The following is a 17,909-nucleotide window of genomic DNA, read 5'->3' as shown; positions in this document are numbered from 1 at the left end:
AATGAGCTCAAACTAGCTATGGGAATAAAGGAAACAAGAAGACTTTTTATTAATACATTAGAAGCAAGAGGAAGACCAAGGACAGGGTAGGCCCACTGCTCAGTGAGGAGGGAGAAACAGTAACAGGAAACTTGGAAATGGCAGAGATGCTTAATGACTTCTGAAGTCTGAAGGAATGTCTAACATAGTGAATGCTTATGGGAAGGGGGTAGGTTTAGAAGATAAAATAAAAAAAGAGCAAGTTAAAAATCACTTAGAAAAGTTAGATGCCTGCAAGTCACCAGGGCCTGATGAAATGCATCCTAGAATACTCAAGGAGTTAATAGAGGAGGTATCTGAGCCTCTAGCTATTATCTTTGGAAAGTCATGGGAGACGGGAGAGATTCCAGAAGACTGGAAAAGGGCAAATATAGTGCCCACCTATAAAAAGGGAAATAAAAACAACCCAGGAAACTACAGATCAGTTAGTTTAACTTCTGTGCCAGGGAAGATAATGGAGCAAGTAATTAAAGAAATCATCTGCAAACACTTGGAAGGTGGTAAGGTGATACGGAATAGCCAGCATGGATTTGTAAAGAACAAATCATGTCAAACCAATCTGATAGCTTTCTTTGATAGGATAACGAGTCTTGTGGATAAGGGAGAAGCGGTGTATTAGGTATACCTAGACTTTAGTAAGGCATTTGATACAGTCTCGCATGATATTCTAATTGATAAACTAGGCAAATACAATTTAGATGGGGCTACTATAAGGTGGGTGCATAACTGGCTAGATAACCGTACTCAGAGAGTAGTTATTAATGGCTCCCAATCCTGCTGGAAAGGTAGAACAAGTGGGGTTCCGCAGGGGTCTGTTTTGGGACCGGCTCTGTTCAATATCTTCATCAACGACTTAGATGTTGGCATAGAAAGTACGCTTATTAAGTTTGCAGACGATACCAAACTGGGAGGGATTGCAACTGCTTTGGAGGACAGGGTCAAAATTCAAAATGATCTGGACAAATTGGAGAAATGGTGTGAGGTAAACCAGATGAAGTTCAATAAAGACAAATGCAAAGTGCTCCACTTAGGAAGGAACAATCAGTTTCACACATACAGAATGGGAAGAGACTCCATAGGAAGGAGTATGGCAGAAAGCGATCTAGGGGTCATAGTGGACCACAAGCTAAGTATGAGTCAACAGTGTGATACTGTTGCAAAAAAAGCAAACGTGATTCTGGGATGCATTAACAGGTGTGTTGTAAACAAGACACGAGAAGTCATTCTTCCGTTCTACTCTGCGCTGGTTAGGCCTCAACTGGAGTATTGTGTCCAGTTCTGGGCACCGCATTTCAAGAAAGATGTGGAGAAATTGGAGAGGGTCCAGAGAAGAGCAACAAGAATGATTGAAGGTCTTGAGAACATGACCTATGAAGGAAGGCTGAAAGAACTGGATTTGTTTAGTTTGGAAAAGAGAAGACTGAGAGGGGACATGATAGCAGTTTTCAGGTATCTAAAAGGGTGTCATCAGGAGGAGGGAGAAAACTTGTTCACCTTAGCCTCTAATGATAGAACAAGAAGCAATGGGCTTAAACTGCAGCAAGGGAGATTTAGGTTGGACATTAGGAAAATGTTCCTAACTGTCAGAGCAGGTAAACACTGGAATAAATTGCCTAGGGAGGTTGTGGAATCTCCTTCTCTGGAGATTTTTAAGAGTAGGTTAGATAAATGTCTATCAGAGATGGTCTAGACAGTATTTGGTCCTGCCATGAGGGCAGGGGACTGGACTCGATGACCTCTCGAGGTCCCTTCCAGTCCTAGAGTCTATGAATCTATAAATTCAGCATTCAGTTTTCTGATTTCAATGGTAGTCTTGTTTGTGTAAAGATGACTGTAAGAAGGCATACTAAACTTGTATCTAACTTTGATACAAAACATACTAAGAAAAAACAATGCAGAAAATTAAAGATAAAATGTTAAATTGGTAAATAAACAGCAAGTTACCTCAATGACAGTCCATTGTTCTACAACTATTGTGTCATTTGCTTTCCTGTTAGAACCAGGAACGCCTGAACCTTCTTCTTCATATAGAAATAATCCTTCTAAAGATTTGGGCATGTGGTCTCCTGTGGAAGCAAGGAAATGTGTAAGGTGAACTATAAAGACTTAGGCCCATATCCTACAAAGATGTACACACCTTCTTAACTTCATACACTGCTTATAGTCCCACTGAAATCACATTATCTGAGGCATCAAATAAATTGATCTTTAATGTTTTCTGAGCTGTCTCAGTCACCACTTTGTAAGCTATGAAGTCATATTCTTAATCAAATTACTGTATTTTCCCTTTTCTACAGGGAGTCAGCTATTAATTAAATGCAAATTTCCATATTATTAAAAGCATTAGTAAGCAAGTGCCCTATCTGAGTTTGAATTTCTGTTTTTTATACAACAGAAAGATAACCACTGTTTATGAAGCACACAGATACAAAAACTCTATTCTCAACTTTGAAATGACATAAGTATGACCAAAGCAAATATGGTTGTTGGAGATGGGAGAGGATTAAAGAAAAACAAAACAAATTATAGTGTCTATCCACAATCACTTAAAAAAATATTAACTGGCCACAGGAAGAGCCTGAAACAGAAGTAAATATAGGAGGATTCCTGATGGGAAGGAAGTTTCAGAAAGCACCTCCCTGACTTACTTCTTGTGAGAGTTTGATAATATCCAGCTGGCCCAAACTAAAGCTGTGCATCATATGTTGGTTCATTTTCTGTCTTTGATAGCATAGTGCATCTCCTAAGAGCCATCTGGAAGCCCTTTCTGTAGTGGTACCTCAATAGCCGAGAATCTTAAAAACTAAAAAAAATTAAACTAAATTTAAACAGAAAATAGAAATACTCTTCAGAATATCAGCTTTAAATCCTCTCCAACATACCATGAATGTCAAGAGAAGATTATCTCTGTGACATAACTTATGGTTATGCAGAAATACTGTGATACTGTAATTTTGTTTGGAGAATAACTGAAAATTCCACAGTTGGTCTGACTTGGAATTTTACCAGACGGGCATAAATTTGACCATCTCAAACATTGGTTTCCTAATCAATGCTAAGTATTAACAGAGTCACAATAATCTTACTACTTTTTGGGTCTGCATTTGCAGTAAATCTTGCCTGGTTTTGGAGATGTGTATTAAATTACATATTTACAGGCATATATGCCTATCAGGCATGTATAGAAATAAGAGTGTATAATTAATTTTTACACACACTCAAAATGTGGTTGGGTGTGTAAGTGTGTGTGTGTGTGTGTGTGTATATATGTATGTGATTGAGTGTGTATACAATACAACCGCACACACTTTATTAGGGTTTGCAAACAGTTCAATTCTATAAATTCATTAACCACAGATCTTCTCTTCAGGTTTCAGGTAGGTGCTTGAAATAGACAATCAAAACTAGGAAATATTTTAATCTTTAATATTTCAACCTTGTCAGATAGGTCTTCTGTATTTTACAAAAATTATTGAAATAAAAGTCACGTCTCAGTGCTAAGATTTTTTAAAATTCCAGCTTTTTTTTTATGACATTCACAAAATATTTTGGGACAAATTCCTCCCTGGTGAAACTCTATCAACTTCAGTGGCATTTCAGTAGGAATTAATTTGGCCCTTTTGTCCATCTAGTCTATGATAGTAGTTTACCATTTCTAATGCTAGTACCCAAAACAAATTCTATAGTATAATATTTTTAAAAATACCTCACAGATAAAATAAAATGTTGCCCCAATAGCTTTTCCTGCATTAGAAATAGTGAACTGTGTTGTGGCTCAATATTCCTTATACTTTCTCTTGCATTAAAATAGGAACTAGTTCAACCACTCTAATAAACAGAATACTGTCAAGTTTTATTCTGATAGCTTCTGGATATACTTCTGTTTTCTTTGCTAATATGCTTTTTTTTTTAAACTTCCATAGGGCCTGAGCCAAATGACCATTTCTGCAGCTGTTTGGGCTACATGTGTTGTTATTTATTCATATTGCAATAAAGCCTAAAATGTACTAGGTGATATACAGACAAACAGAAAGACAATTCTTGCTAAAAAGAACGTAACACCTATTAAAGGAGGAAAATAAAAGCAATGAGGATAAGGATGCAACACACAAGCAAAGTAGTCAAGGTGATGGGAGGCAAACGTTGTTTAAATTCCATTTTATTTATTTTTTGTTCAGAAAGGTTTTAGATTTCAGCTCTCTGGGGGGCCCAAATATTCAACTGCTTATATAAACTCTTTTAGGCTGATGTCAAGAACAAACAAATCAGGCAAGAAAGAATCCAGTAGCTAAATTCAGCTCAAGTCACTTCGTAAACTCTTTCCTGGGTTACAGACACTTGATCAGCAGAAGAAAAGCCCACCCACATGTTAGATTGTCTCTTTAAACCTATTTATTTTAATCCAGCATTATTACTCCCAAGATCTCAACTGCAATATATAACAATCAGGCTGGGCAGAATCAGAGGCACCAGTTGTTCAAAGGAGGAAGTGTGGAATGCTGAAGTAAGACGTTCCCCAGGTGCTAACGATGGGACAGTTCTTTATAAGAACAAGATGGTAAAGACTTGTTGAGAATGGGAGGCTTGTGGAAATTCTGTGGGCCGACAGTGGCTGAGGTTAATTTTGGTTTGAAGCAGTTCTCCTCGATGAATTATAACCAGTATTGTTCCCTCTATTTCCAGCACTGGGAGAAATCTACTAAAGTGTAAGGGCATAATTCCACTGCCACTGAAGTCACAGGGTATGTCTACACTGCAATTAAAAACCTGCAGCTGGCCTGTGCCAGCTGACTTGGGCTCAGGCTATGGGGCTGTTTAATTGCGATGTAGACATTCTGGCTTGGGCTGAAGCCTGGGTTCTAGGACCCTGCGAAGTGGGAGGATCAATCAGACCGGGTAAACGGAACCAAGTTAAGTTGTTGTTGCAGGAATTATTGCTTACGGGGGAGGTAAAAGAGAGAGGTTTTTGGAGCTCTTCCTTTTAATCATGCTGTCTGATGAAAGTCACAAATAACTGACTTGCTCACTTTTATATTCTAGGCCTTTTAAAATAATTCTTTAGCAACTCTGGGATGCCTGTTTGTCTGCAAAACTAAAGAATGAGAGCCTTTTCTCAAACACACATGCACTGAATGCATTTGGCTTAGAACTGTGGTCTCATGATTTACAGAGATTTAGAGTGATGCACAGCAAAAGTTAATTGCCACGTAAACCAAAAATTGATTGGTACAATGGGGATAGAACTGTCAGGGAACAAGTAGATACTAAATGACTCATAAAAGTTACCTTTATAAATATTATTTAGCTAGCACTCTTAATATACTTGATTATTTTACACAGAATGAGTTTGAGTCTTGCATAAACTGTGAGAGTCTGTGAAGAAACACTTCAATGAACTTTCACAAAGCAGCTTTTCTGAATTAAAGTCCTGTGCTCCATTCATTCACACACAACCGCCATAAGCATCTCTAAAGGAACACTGACCATTTAGAATCTAGGACAACTGAAAAACAACAAAACTTGGGCAACAAAATGCCACTTTAGAGGAACGTAAACTCTTCATTCAGCACAAAATAACAAGAGTAAAATTCAAGGAGCTATATAAGTCACGCAGTTCAAGTCTGTTCACCTAACAGAGTATTACTACAAAATATTCTCTTCTTTGCATTATATTCTAATCTTAAATCAACTTAGGTAAGGAAGACAGCAATGTATTAATTAATTTTGACTAAAAATTCACATTTGGTATGTAAAGTTCAGTTTCAAATACTTGCAAAAGAAATTGCTACATACTTTTTTTTTTTGCAATCCAGTAAGATAATTTCCTGTTTCTGACATCATATTCAGTTGAAAAATACATAACTTAAACATTAATCATAATTCCATCTTAATTAAAATATTAAACATACCTTAGAATACAGTAGTCTAATACTGAAGCCACGGACTTTCTAGTAAGAAACAGCTTTTGAAGGTAGAACCCAGAAGATCTGTCACAGGACGGGCTGACTCTTTCAAGGGATTTGGACTCAACCCTACCTGTGCCTTATCATCTGGTCCTAAGTGATGGGTGGTCAGGTGACCAGGCATCACATGATAATAGCCCAGGGACAGGACTTCCTAAAAGAAGGAGCTTGCTCTCAAAGTAGTGTTAGATCAGAGGTTAGGAAAGAGCATGGGAGGTCTCTCTAGACAGGCTCAGAGTGGGCCTGGTAGAACTCCCATGCCCAGAGGAATGTAGAGAACAGAGAAGCAAGCAAGCAAGCGAGTGCATGTGCACCCATGCAAGCTGGACGCTGAAGCCTCAGTACAACCAAGGAGAAAGACTTGCAGGAAATTGGGAGGCTCCTTGAGGGAAGTCAGGACTGAGTGATATAGAGCCCCTTCAGTGAGGGGCAGGATAGAAACCTTGAGGAAGAGGCTTGAGGAAACAGCAGGAACTGGAAGGAACTGTTAAGCCCAGCAAAGGGTTGGAGAAAAAGAGATGGGGGAAAGGCTTGTTTTGGTTTAAGTTGATATTGGAACCGAATGACTTTAATAAACCAGACCTCAAGAAGGGATGGTATTTGATTTGCAAAAGAGGCTAGGGGCACTTTTTGAGAACACGAAGAAGGAGAAATTGAGGCACTGGCAGTGTCCATTGCCAGTTCAAGAAAGACCCTGCTACAAGCATCAAATGAGAGTAGGGCACAGTGTGATAGGCGCTGTACAAACATTTAGTGAGAGCCAGTCCCTGCCCTAAAGAGCTTACAGTCCAAGAGGAACTAAATGACTTGCTCCGGGTAATACAGCAATTCTATGTCAAAGCTGAGACCAGAAGCCAGGTTTCTGTCCTGAAGTCTAACTAATAGAGTAGCAGTTCTCAAACTTCATTGCACCGTGACCCGCTTCTGACAACAAAAATTACTACATGACCTCAGGAGGGGGGACCAAAGACTGAGCCCGCCTGAGCCCTGCCACCTGAGTCCCACCACCTCGGGTGAGGGGATGGTGTGGGGGGCAAAGCTGAATCCCAAAGACTTCTGCTTTGGGCAGAGGGCATGTAACCTTAGCCTGGGCAGTGGGACTTGAGCTTCAGCCCCAGGCGGTGGCTCTTGGGTTTGGGCTTCAGACTTGTTGGGGCCCAGCGCCAACACTAGCCTTGGTGACACCACTAAAATGGGGTCCCAACCCACTTTGGGGTCCCGACCCACAGTTTGAGAACCCCTGTAATAGAGCCATTGGTAAAATCTTGCTACTTTTAAAACAAATGAAAAACAAAACCCCACAACAACAAACCCTATGGCTAACTACTATTGGAAAAAAGAAGAAATAACCCCCTCTCTTGCCAAGTGACTGAAATAAATGGAACTTCAGGCTGGTGTGGATGTCTGGGCTTGTCTTTTAAAGTTTTGAAACTATAAACCAACATAATACCCAATCACATAGACATTTTGTTACTTAAATGATTAATAGAAACATGGTCCTTAGTAAATTGTTTGAGAAGCTAGCTGTGTAATTAGAGTGACCTATATGTCATATTTTATTGGTTGGATAATAAATAATTAAAGGATTAAATGTTAACTTCTAAAATGTATGGTGTTGTGTTTAAGTATAATGTGGCTATTCTCAGTGACTATCCAAAACAAGCACCTGACCAGTTGTGAGTGGTCTGATGATTGTGCAATAATCATCTGGAATGATCAGAAATGACATCTGCCTAATCACAACATTTACAAAAGAGGGGTATCGCTACTGGAGATGAGCCAAAGACAAGAACTCTGACTCTAGAACAGATTCCAAACTTTCCCAGAGTTCAGATGCAAAGGTTTAGTTTAGGGCCATCTCTAATTACTACATTTATTTTAGTAAGTGAGGAGTACATTGTGGTAGTGAGTGGAAAAGATAAAAAAGACTCAATAGCCAAGAAGAAAAATTTAAGGGCATTAGTGTGCACCGGCTGGGGTGTAAATTCTAGAGCGGATCAGCATGTTGTTCACTAACATGTTGTTCAAGTGGGCCCTGTTGGCGTACATAAGCAACAAAAGTATAAGTAATTTGGTCATAGCAGTTTGTTAATAGATACTATCAGAAAAACACTAGGGGTAAAATCCTGGCCCCAGTGAAGTCGGTGGGTTATTTCACTGAGGCCAGGATTTCACCCTATGGGCCTAATCCTTCCGTCCTAACACACACAAAACACTCTCATGGACTTCAGAATGCATCATGCTGGAATAAAGACTGCAGGAACAGGTCTTCAGTATTTATCTTACAGTATATTTATAACACTGTATACTCAATGGTAATGGTACTCAGAATTTCACTGGAAGGGCTCAACAAATCGCAGGATTAGGCCTTCTGTAAATAGCAGTTGACATGCATTTTGAGAATTAGGGATGTGTTCTGAGAATATTATGCCTAATATTTTGTTACTATATGTAATTATTATTAGCAATAAGTATTTGATAAAATAGCATTAGCAGTAAGTGCTGCTCTAATTGATACAGTAATATTTTTTCCCTTTGGAAAACTCTGAGCTGGGTAAAACAAAAGAGAAATTTAAATTATTTTAAGTTATGACTGTCAAGGAAACAGCAAAAGGCTTTTTTTCCCTCTTTAAATCAGGTCTCACATTCTGTGAAGTTGCAATGACAAAAATTAACATAGTACCCATCATTTTTACAAACAGGACCATCAGATTTGCTCCTCCATATTAAGAAGCAAAATCTGACCTGTTTTGCAAAATAAACACAACGGTTTAAAATCTCATGAAAAATACACTTACTTACCTTTAGAAGTTTCCCAGGATACAAAAGAATCAATTAATGACAATCCTTGTTTATAATAAAATGTGGTTAGTTCTAGCCAATCTGCATCCAGAGTACTAATGACTGTCCCTTTTCTTGTTACTTTCATAGACAAAATGCCCTCATGATAGGTCCAGCAGGTTGAGTCATCATCAAAAACATTGAAGACTGTATATAATTTATTATCTGAGGGAAAATATAAGAAAAGAAAAAGAAAATGTTCAGAAAAAGTGATGCCTTAAAGGAATACAATCAACTTAAAAATTACACTTCTGTCTGAATATTATTTGCTATTTTTATTACAAATAACCATTAAGATAATTATTTGACAAATAAGTTTTCTCTACTTTCAATGTTTTTATACGAGAGCACTTTGTATACAATTTTTTTGGTTTCCCTGTCAATCAACTGTGTGGATCTTTTCACACAGTAACATAGCAGGGAAAAAAATTGAAAAAACCCCAGAAAAATGTAATTATAAAACCACAATAATTATCAGGGTGATTCAGGGGAGATTGTAGTGCTTGAAATGATTTTTAATTTATTTTTTAACTGACTAGATCGTGAGTTGATGGTCTTCCTTTAACCCATTACAATCATTAATTTTTTTAGGAAGTCTACTGAAAAAACATTAATGTCTCACTTATTTTCTATACCTAAGCATTAAAATAATGCTCTTATACTCAACAAACATAACAATCAGTAAATGGAGTTCCAGCTGAATTAATTCCACAAATCCAAACCTCTCAAAAGAACACTGCAGTGATTGGTTATATAAAGCTTTAGCTAAATAAATGTTTACTGTATAGGTATATAATTACATACACCCACATGCTGGTATATTTGTGGGCCAAGCCATGGAATAAACTGCATTTTTTGTGTATACCTTGGACTAATTTATCAGCAAATCAAATCCCTGGGACTACTAACATTTCAAACGTCTGAGCAACTTCAAGCAGCACCATCTAAAAAACAAACCTACCAGAGAAATGTTTCCTCTCCCCCCTCCAAATGACCACAGTCTTAGGTGAAGACTAGGTGATTTGTCAGCTCTCGACCATTGACAGGCTTAAGATTTACTATTTCATGACTGTCTCAGAGCTAGAAACAGAACCTATACAGAGGATATATTCCTGGGTGGGATGAGGGATATGTGGGGAATTTGTTCTGGGACTAAGCTTGAAAGGTGTCTGTGTGCAGACCTGACTCCCTTCAGCAAATCTGTGCACAGTCTGAGCACTGCAGCATGCCTTTTGGCCCTTTTCTGTGTTTTCCTGATGCAGGGAGCTTGACCTTCTCTTCTTGCACAGCTTGCTCAAGTGGCTCTGCTCTTCAGGAGCATTTTTTCATAGGCTTCAATGGGCCCAAGATTTCACCCTTAGTGTCCACCCTCACTCCTGTCCCTACATGTCTCTTCTTCAGCCTTGGGGTAGGCCAGAAAACAGAATGGAGAAAACTGAAGTAACTGAACAATACTGAATATCTGTATTATTTAGAAAACTCAGAAGTCTGATGTTATTGAAAGCTGTGCAGAGAAGATAGATAATTGCCAGGCTCCTCAACAGTATGTTCAGTATTATCTGGTTCTTGGGACATTTGGATATTTCTACCAGTGCTAGATAATTAAAGTTCCACTGTTTAAAGCCTTTTTGTTTCATCTGTACTACTTAATGATACTGTTTCATTATTTCTGTAGTTTATTTTATGCAGATTCTTTATATTCCACCATTATCCTTTAAAAATACATACAGCTTTTTGAAAGTTGAAACCTTGTCCTTTTCAAAATGGTAAAAGCAATTCCAGTATTTTCCATCTATTTATAAGGAAGAACATTTTACTAGCAATAGTTAAGTCACTTCCTTTTAAAACATCTGCAATCTAGCTTTTCCAGGGAAGTGATGGACAGCAGCCAAAGTAGAAATGACAATTCAAGCAAGAATTTACATATTAGAAGTTGGTTGAGTATGCGTAGTTTACTGTGATGGGGTGTGTACCCCATAATGACTCTGAAAAGGTTAATGTGGTCCAAGAGGCCAATCTACCTATCTGGTTGCATACAGAAGGTGGGCTAGGTGTGATTAAAGATGAAATGCAGCTGGGAAAGGGCTGGGTGGTGCTATAAACATACCAAGTTTAGAGCAGAAGAGGCTATAGGGAAGAAACTGTGGTTGCTCTTTTGGGAGAAGGGAATGATGAGATCTGCAGAGAACAGGAAGCCTTTTGCAAGGTGAAGAGAAAGTCTCAAAAAATATTTGGTAGGAAGGGCCGACATCCACAAAAGGATATAGGTGTTATGATGCTCAGTGCAGCAGGGCCTAACTTTTACGTGTGTAGAAAGCCTCAAGAGCAGCACTATGATCCATTACACCTGAGGTAGGTGCTTAAGCTCCCTATATAGATAGGCACCTTAGAGTGCAATCCACAAAAGCCACAGGCTAGGTAGGTAGCCACTTAAATTAGTGAATGGGAGATGCTGATGAGAGAGGTGTGTCCTAAGCCCTATCCACCTTGTGGCAATAGGCTCTCCCTGCAACCTGCATTGAGGCACCTATCTCTGCTAGCAATCCACAAACTAGGGGAAGATGGGTGGTCTTCCACCTAATTCTCATACCCTACCCAATCTGATAGGCATATCGAAGTCTGCCTAACTGCACACACAACAGCAGGAAAGTGCTCTCTTATAACACTGAGCCCGGTGGTTAGAGTATTTACCTGGAATAAGGGAGGATATGCCAACCCTGTTCAAGTTCCCCCTCTGCCTGATAAGAAGGGATCTGAACAGGAATCTGCAACCTCTAACCATTGGACTACAGGATACTCTGATGTAGATCTCCTTCAATCTCTCCTATTGAAGTTGCTGAACTTTAGTTAAACAACTGCATAACAATTAATTGGGATGAGAGTGAGAATCACTATTGCCCAATGGGTAAAGTGCTCACCTGAGAGGAGGCAGATTTCTGTTCAGATCCCTTCTCCTCATCTGGCAGAGGTGGGCACTTGACAGTGGGGTCTCCCACATTCCAGTGGGTATCCTAACCACTGGACTTAAAGTAATAAGGGAGCTCCTCCTTGTCCCTCCCACCCCCTGCCACTGTCTTGTGTGGAGTTAGGTGGTCTCTGACCCTGCCTACTGGATTAGGCCCTACACATGAGTTAGGCAGAGCCACACCTATCTTCCCCATCCTGGTGCCTAGTGAGAGACAGGAATGTGCATGACAAGAAGCAGAAACGTAGGCAGCTAGAGAACTTTTACTGCAAAAAAGTAGGTGCTGAGTAAGTTTAGGAACATATGGGGTAAGTTGGTGTGTGTGTGTCGTGGATCATAGTGGTGCCACAAAATGGGACTTGGCACCTAAGGATCTTTGTGGATCCTGCCTGAGAAGCCAAGGGAGGTTGCAGCAGGCAGTCTGGTGGAGTGAACCTTGACTGCCTGTCCTAGAGACCCTGGACTGGAACGCAGTATAGAGGCAGGCCTGGGTTTTCCTTCCAGCCACTGCATGAGAAGCGAATATGGACTACTAGAAGCCTTGCGAAAATAATGTACAGATCACTGGGCTCAGAATTATGTGTGGCGGACTGGATGGAGGGATTGAACATTTGTTTTTGTTGGACTATCTATTATCCCAGACGGGGTGTGATTAAACATGACCTGGCTAGAGGGATGAGTCATGAGAAAAGGTGAACCACTGTAAGGCTGGAGTGGTCATCAGCAAGGGATCCCAGAGGAGAAGAGTCTGCTATGCCATATCCAGCCTTGATGGAGGGGCCCGTTGGTGAGTTGACCCTTACTTGTAGTATTGTGTTAACACACAACACATGCATCCATAAAAATAGTTTGTCTTCATAGTCAATTTTAAATGGTCCAGCTGACCAAATCATTTAAGGCCTGGTTTACACACAGTTTTTGTACTAGTATAACTATATTGGTTAGGCTGTGAGAAGACAGACAGATTTACTGATACAACTACACGAGTACAACCCCTCTAGTATAGATGCAGTTATAGCTGTATAAAGGTGCTTATAATGGCATTGTTACTGTATAGTATAACCCCCTATATACCAGTATAACTGCATCCATATAAGGGCTTATACTGCTTTATCTGTACCAGTCCCTAACACAACTTAACACAGTTAATGTTTTTGCTTCATGCTTTCATATTTGTTAATAGAAAGTACAAAATCTTAGTGCAATTATCATTTTGTGAAAATGTTCATGTCTACCAGAGATATTACAGACCAGTAGTAATATACTCAAAACTAGATATTCAAACCTTGAACATCTGCTGTTCCTAAAATTTGGCAGACATGTAATTTTATTTCGTATCTCCTGCACAAAGATTGAGATGAACATGGCATATCAAAATAGGATGCAAATCTGCATGGAGAATGGCACACAGTTAATTGAATCTTTTTCAAAATGTGTGCTTGTAACATTTTTAAGGAAATAAGGGTGATATGCAGTGTTCAAAAAGAGTGGATGTTACATTTCCAATGGTCATTATCTTAGAAATGCTAATAACGTCTATGAACATGTGACTAACAGCTGAAGAAAAGAGAGACAAATCCAGGATAGAAATCTTTTAAGATTCCCATAAAATATTTGCATTCGGGAAATGTCTTGATTGATAAACTGGTTATAAAAACATCCATGTATAGAGTGCTGTGACTGACTAAGATTTCTCACTTTTTCTTTACAATTTTAATATTTATATTCCACTAATCTTTGCGGTTAATGAAACCTGCCTTTCACTTCGAGAGGAAGGAGTTATGCTTTAACTGGTCATGTCATAAAGGCTCAGCATATTGCACAAGAACCACTTGAATTCAGGTTTAATAATAATAATAGGTTTTCTTTGCAGTCCTCAAATGAAGGAGGGAACTTGCTTCCTAGCAGGAGGGTGGAAAAACTGCCTTTGAATTTAATTGGAATGTGTCTGGTACATAATGGAAGAATTCACTATGCTAAAAAGTCATTTTAAAATCCGCCTATTAGGTAGCAGGTGGGCAAGGTTGATAGCCATCACCTCAGAAAGGAAGGAAGGATGAATGGACTAAAAAGGCCTAATAGGGAAACCCATGTGTTCCTCTCTCTGTTTCCCGCAAAGAGTGCATCTTCAGTAGAAAAAAAGGTCTGTTCTTAACTTGTGTTAGCTATTGCATGGTAACTAACATGAGGTCCTACTGAAGACATGGCAGTTTGTAATATGAGTTATCAGGTTGAGGTAAACTCTGGACTCCCTCATAGCTTTACCACAACTTGTTCATGTGTGAAAATTAGGAGCTGCCTTGCCTTCTCTAGGATTTTACTTCATGTTAGTTACTATGTGTCAGCTAACTTAAAGAAGAACACACTTTCTTTCTTAGTGAACACATCGCCAAAGTAAAGATGCCTGACATCCAGAGTCAGTGTTCTAGATGACTTCTCAAACAGAATGGGTTGTATATTTTAATATTTTTACATCTTCCATTTGTAATTAAGCTTTCTGCCACATTAACAAAAATGTTCATCAATGACTTTTCTCTATAATCCACTTTTTATGCACGTTTCCTCTAATGTAAATAAATTCTTTATCTATTATTCTCTTTGATTTCATTATTCCACTAAAGTGAGTTCCCTCAGGGTACCTCTTGAAGGTATGTTACCAAAATTAGTCTGTTATGAATAGATTAGTCTGTTATGCATTACATGGGATGGAGAGGAATATGTCTGAATTATATCCCTAGCATCTAACAGGTCTAATTTGTCTTAAATTTAATTCAAGTTAGGGAGTTTGAATCATTCTGGTGTAATCTTAGGGGCCTATTAAAATTCTTGCTGATTAATAAGAATAACAAATCTTGTAACACAATTCCATCCTTTGATAGGACACTTTTTCAGTTGTTTTCTTATGCACACACTGGTCATACAAAGTTATCTGCCTACAATATTAAAAACACTGAGCTTTCACTGTCTATGCTTTAACAGTCTACAGTTTTAACAGTTCACTTAAAACTGTGGCGATATGAGAAGAGAGGTAATTTCTACATAATATTGGACAATACTACAGAAGACAAAATTAGTATAGTTTTCTATTTGTCAAGCTGCTTTAAAAATGAATATGTATTTAAACTTAGATCTTTAAAGCCTATATTTCATAAGCTAGAATATATTGTAATAAGTTTTGCTTTACATTTTTGTTAACCTTTTTTGCTACCAGTCAATGTAATTATCCTGCTCATGCAATAGACAGGTAGTATTTTATTACCTTCTCCTTTTCTTGGTTTAGTAGGGCTGGGGAAATCAGCATCCTGTAACTGTCCCCTTTCTGGCTGAATTTCTTCCTCTATTCCACTCTCAGATGACTGACCACTCAAAGTCCCTTCATTCCAGTTTTTATAGTTTTCGTCATAATTGTAGTTCCTGTGCTCTCTACTACTTATACTTAGTGCTGATTCAGAGTCCACATTTCCATCTGTGTTTGTGCCATTACAGAATTTAGGCTGAGGAAAATGCTGTGTTATAAATCCAACAAACTTCTTCCCTCTTTTAGCAGCTTCATTGACCTGCATGTATAAAACAGAGTTATTCTGAAACTTTGTGAATTTACAGGTCGACAATAGGACACCTGTATGTCACACATATTGTATAAATGAAGATTTTGATTTGCAAGCAAATATATCCAAGACACAATGTACTTAAGGATTGTGGAGTTCTCAAGTTATATATTTTAAGGCAAATATCAGTTCACTTGATTCTGCAAGCTCTCCATGCATTGAAGTCAATAGGAATTCTGCAAATAGAGTAGCTTCTATGATTTGCCCAAGAAATGTGTTAAGATACTAGCTAGTAATAACAACTTAAATGTATACAGCACCTTTCATGTAGAAGAATAACAAACATTTTATTACGTGTCTGTGAACTTCACAACCCACTAAAATGCAGCCACTTGGGATAAAAAATGGTATCCATTTTGCAACAGAACCAAAATTATCTTGAGGGCAGCAAGCAATGTTGGGGGAGATTTTTAAAAGTGTCTAAAGGATTTAGAAGCACAAGAGACATTCCCCCTCCAAATTACTACATTTTTAACTTTTTAAAAGATTTAACCATGGGTTATTGACTCAATCATTTTTAAAAATACTGGAAAGATTTTAATTTAAGGATAACTTTTTTGACTAATAAAAATATTTCCCCTAATGCTTATACTTCAGATTTCCTTGTACAAGACTCAACAAATGCTTATTTTAAGTTTATTTATCATTTAATATATTTATTTAGTTATTAATGTATATCTGACTTACCAAAGCAAATTGGTATAAACATGAAACTGTCTCATTTTAAATTCAGATTACTTCACAGAGTACTTCTAATACAGCCATTTACAATTTCTAAACAGATCTCTCAGCCACAACCCCAACAATCTTAAAATATTTTAAAGATGCTCTTCCTTTACACTTTCTCTAGCAACTAATTTAGACAACTATATTACTATAATTTTTGTAATAACAAACTTTCTTGTCTTCAACTTAGCAGAGGAAGTGAGAGACAAAGTTTATTAGAGTGGCAGTTTAATGTTCTTTACTTTTGAAAAGATTTACTACACAAGTAATCAAAGGTAAATACTTCTATAAAAACAACACTTTTGCATGTCTGTTGTAATTTACAGAATGAGATGAGACAATCTATTTGTCCTTGCTTAGAAAATCCATCTACAGATGTCAGTTTTATTTGAGTATATTACTTAACAAGGAACAAATAAATATGCATTTTCAGATTTTAATTTAATACAATATTACATCAAAATTACAGAAGGAGCTACTATATGTGCACATCTCTACAGAAAGGTTGGTTACTGTTGCCTAAACCATGAAAAATAACAAAATAAAGGTCAGAACCTGCTCCCACTGATATCATTGGAAATCTCCATTTGAGTTCAATGAGTTACAGACAGAGTGCTAAATAAAAACAGAAGTGCTGAAGGGGAAAAAGCAACACTACCTTCTTAATTAAATGAGTGCCTTGGTAGTTTTTATAAGCCAGAAAACAAGGTTAAAATTTGCAAATTGAAAAATAATTCACCTGTAAATGTAAATACATATGCTACAGTTAAGAATATTGTGAGCAGAGAAGTTAAATTTTTTTTCAAAAACGGCCATACCTTTTCTAACAATCCTTTCACTACCTCATTTGTCAGTGTTTCATACTTTAAAGGACATTCCTCAATCACAAGCCTGGGGTGTTTTTGTCTTCTGGGTGCTGTATGCTTTGGGCTGGAACACAGAAAGAAAGCAGACTTTGTCAGCTGCTAACTTGCACAAAATGCTTGCATGAAGAATTCTTTTCTTTTTTGAAAAAAGTTATGAATGAAATATTGGTAATAGCTTTTTCACACTTCTGCTTAGAAGTGATCCTTCCCTACGTTTACATAAAATATCAGGTACTGTGTCTTATTGTGAAAGTACAAACAAAAGCTATATTAACTGAGTATAAGTTTGTACCCATTTCTTGAAACATTACTTTATTGAAAAGGCATTGTTTTCTTAGCAAATAAATCCCATGTGTTCTCAAATAATAGAAACATACAATGTTACAAACCTTAGCTTACACTATCAAATGTAAATAAATATATGTGAATATACATAAAATGCTAATAGTTCTAGACAGTGTCATTTTAAGCTCAAAAATATAGCCATGATTCTGGAGTTCTACATACATAGTACCCAGTTCAGATTTGTATGATATGACAGTCATTTCCAAACACAATATTTTACAATTTACATCAAGTAATTACATGGTATAATCAGTGCTGTATAGTTATAAAGTAAAGATTTCTTCTGAAAAAAGCATACATGGAGTGACTAAAATTACTTTAATAGAGAGATTTAGCTACACAGTATGTTTGTTATTCAGTTGCTTCCTTGGAAAAATGTCTTTAAGAATTGCAATACAGTACATACATTGTCAATTTAAATTGTCAATATTTTCATTACACAAACACAGCTATAGGAGATGTGTTCACGGGGCTCCACAGCACAGAGTGTAAATACTGATTTTTGTGGGGAGGTATCAGGTGGAGGTACCTTCTCCCCCAAGCCATCTTACTCAAA

The 17,909-nt window shown here is 37.7% G+C and overlaps 1 protein-coding gene across 4 annotated transcripts in view; it reads right to left on the bottom strand.

Moving 5' to 3' along the window:
• Positions 1-17,909, bottom strand: part of RFTN2 (raftlin family member 2) — a 56,878-nt gene that overhangs the window by 26,092 nt on the left and 12,877 nt on the right. For all 4 annotated transcript variants that reach the window (XM_030580966.1, XM_030580968.1, XM_030580969.1 and 1 more), the window contains exons 4-7: positions 16,961-17,072; positions 15,068-15,365; positions 8,805-9,008; positions 1,984-2,105 (exon numbers count right to left, since the gene is read on the bottom strand). In XM_030580966.1, coding sequence (XP_030436826.1) covers positions 1,984-2,105; positions 8,805-9,008; positions 15,068-15,365; positions 16,961-17,072 — 736 coding nt within the window. The remainder of the gene's footprint in view (positions 1-1,983; positions 2,106-8,804; positions 9,009-15,067; positions 15,366-16,960; positions 17,073-17,909) is intronic.

The sequence above is a fragment of the Gopherus evgoodei genome, chromosome 11 (genome assembly GCF_007399415.2).
Source record: "Gopherus evgoodei ecotype Sinaloan lineage chromosome 11, rGopEvg1_v1.p, whole genome shotgun sequence".
Classification (NCBI taxonomy): Eukaryota; Metazoa; Chordata; order Testudines; family Testudinidae; genus Gopherus; species Gopherus evgoodei.
This window is presented reverse-complemented; position numbering and strand designations above follow the sequence as displayed.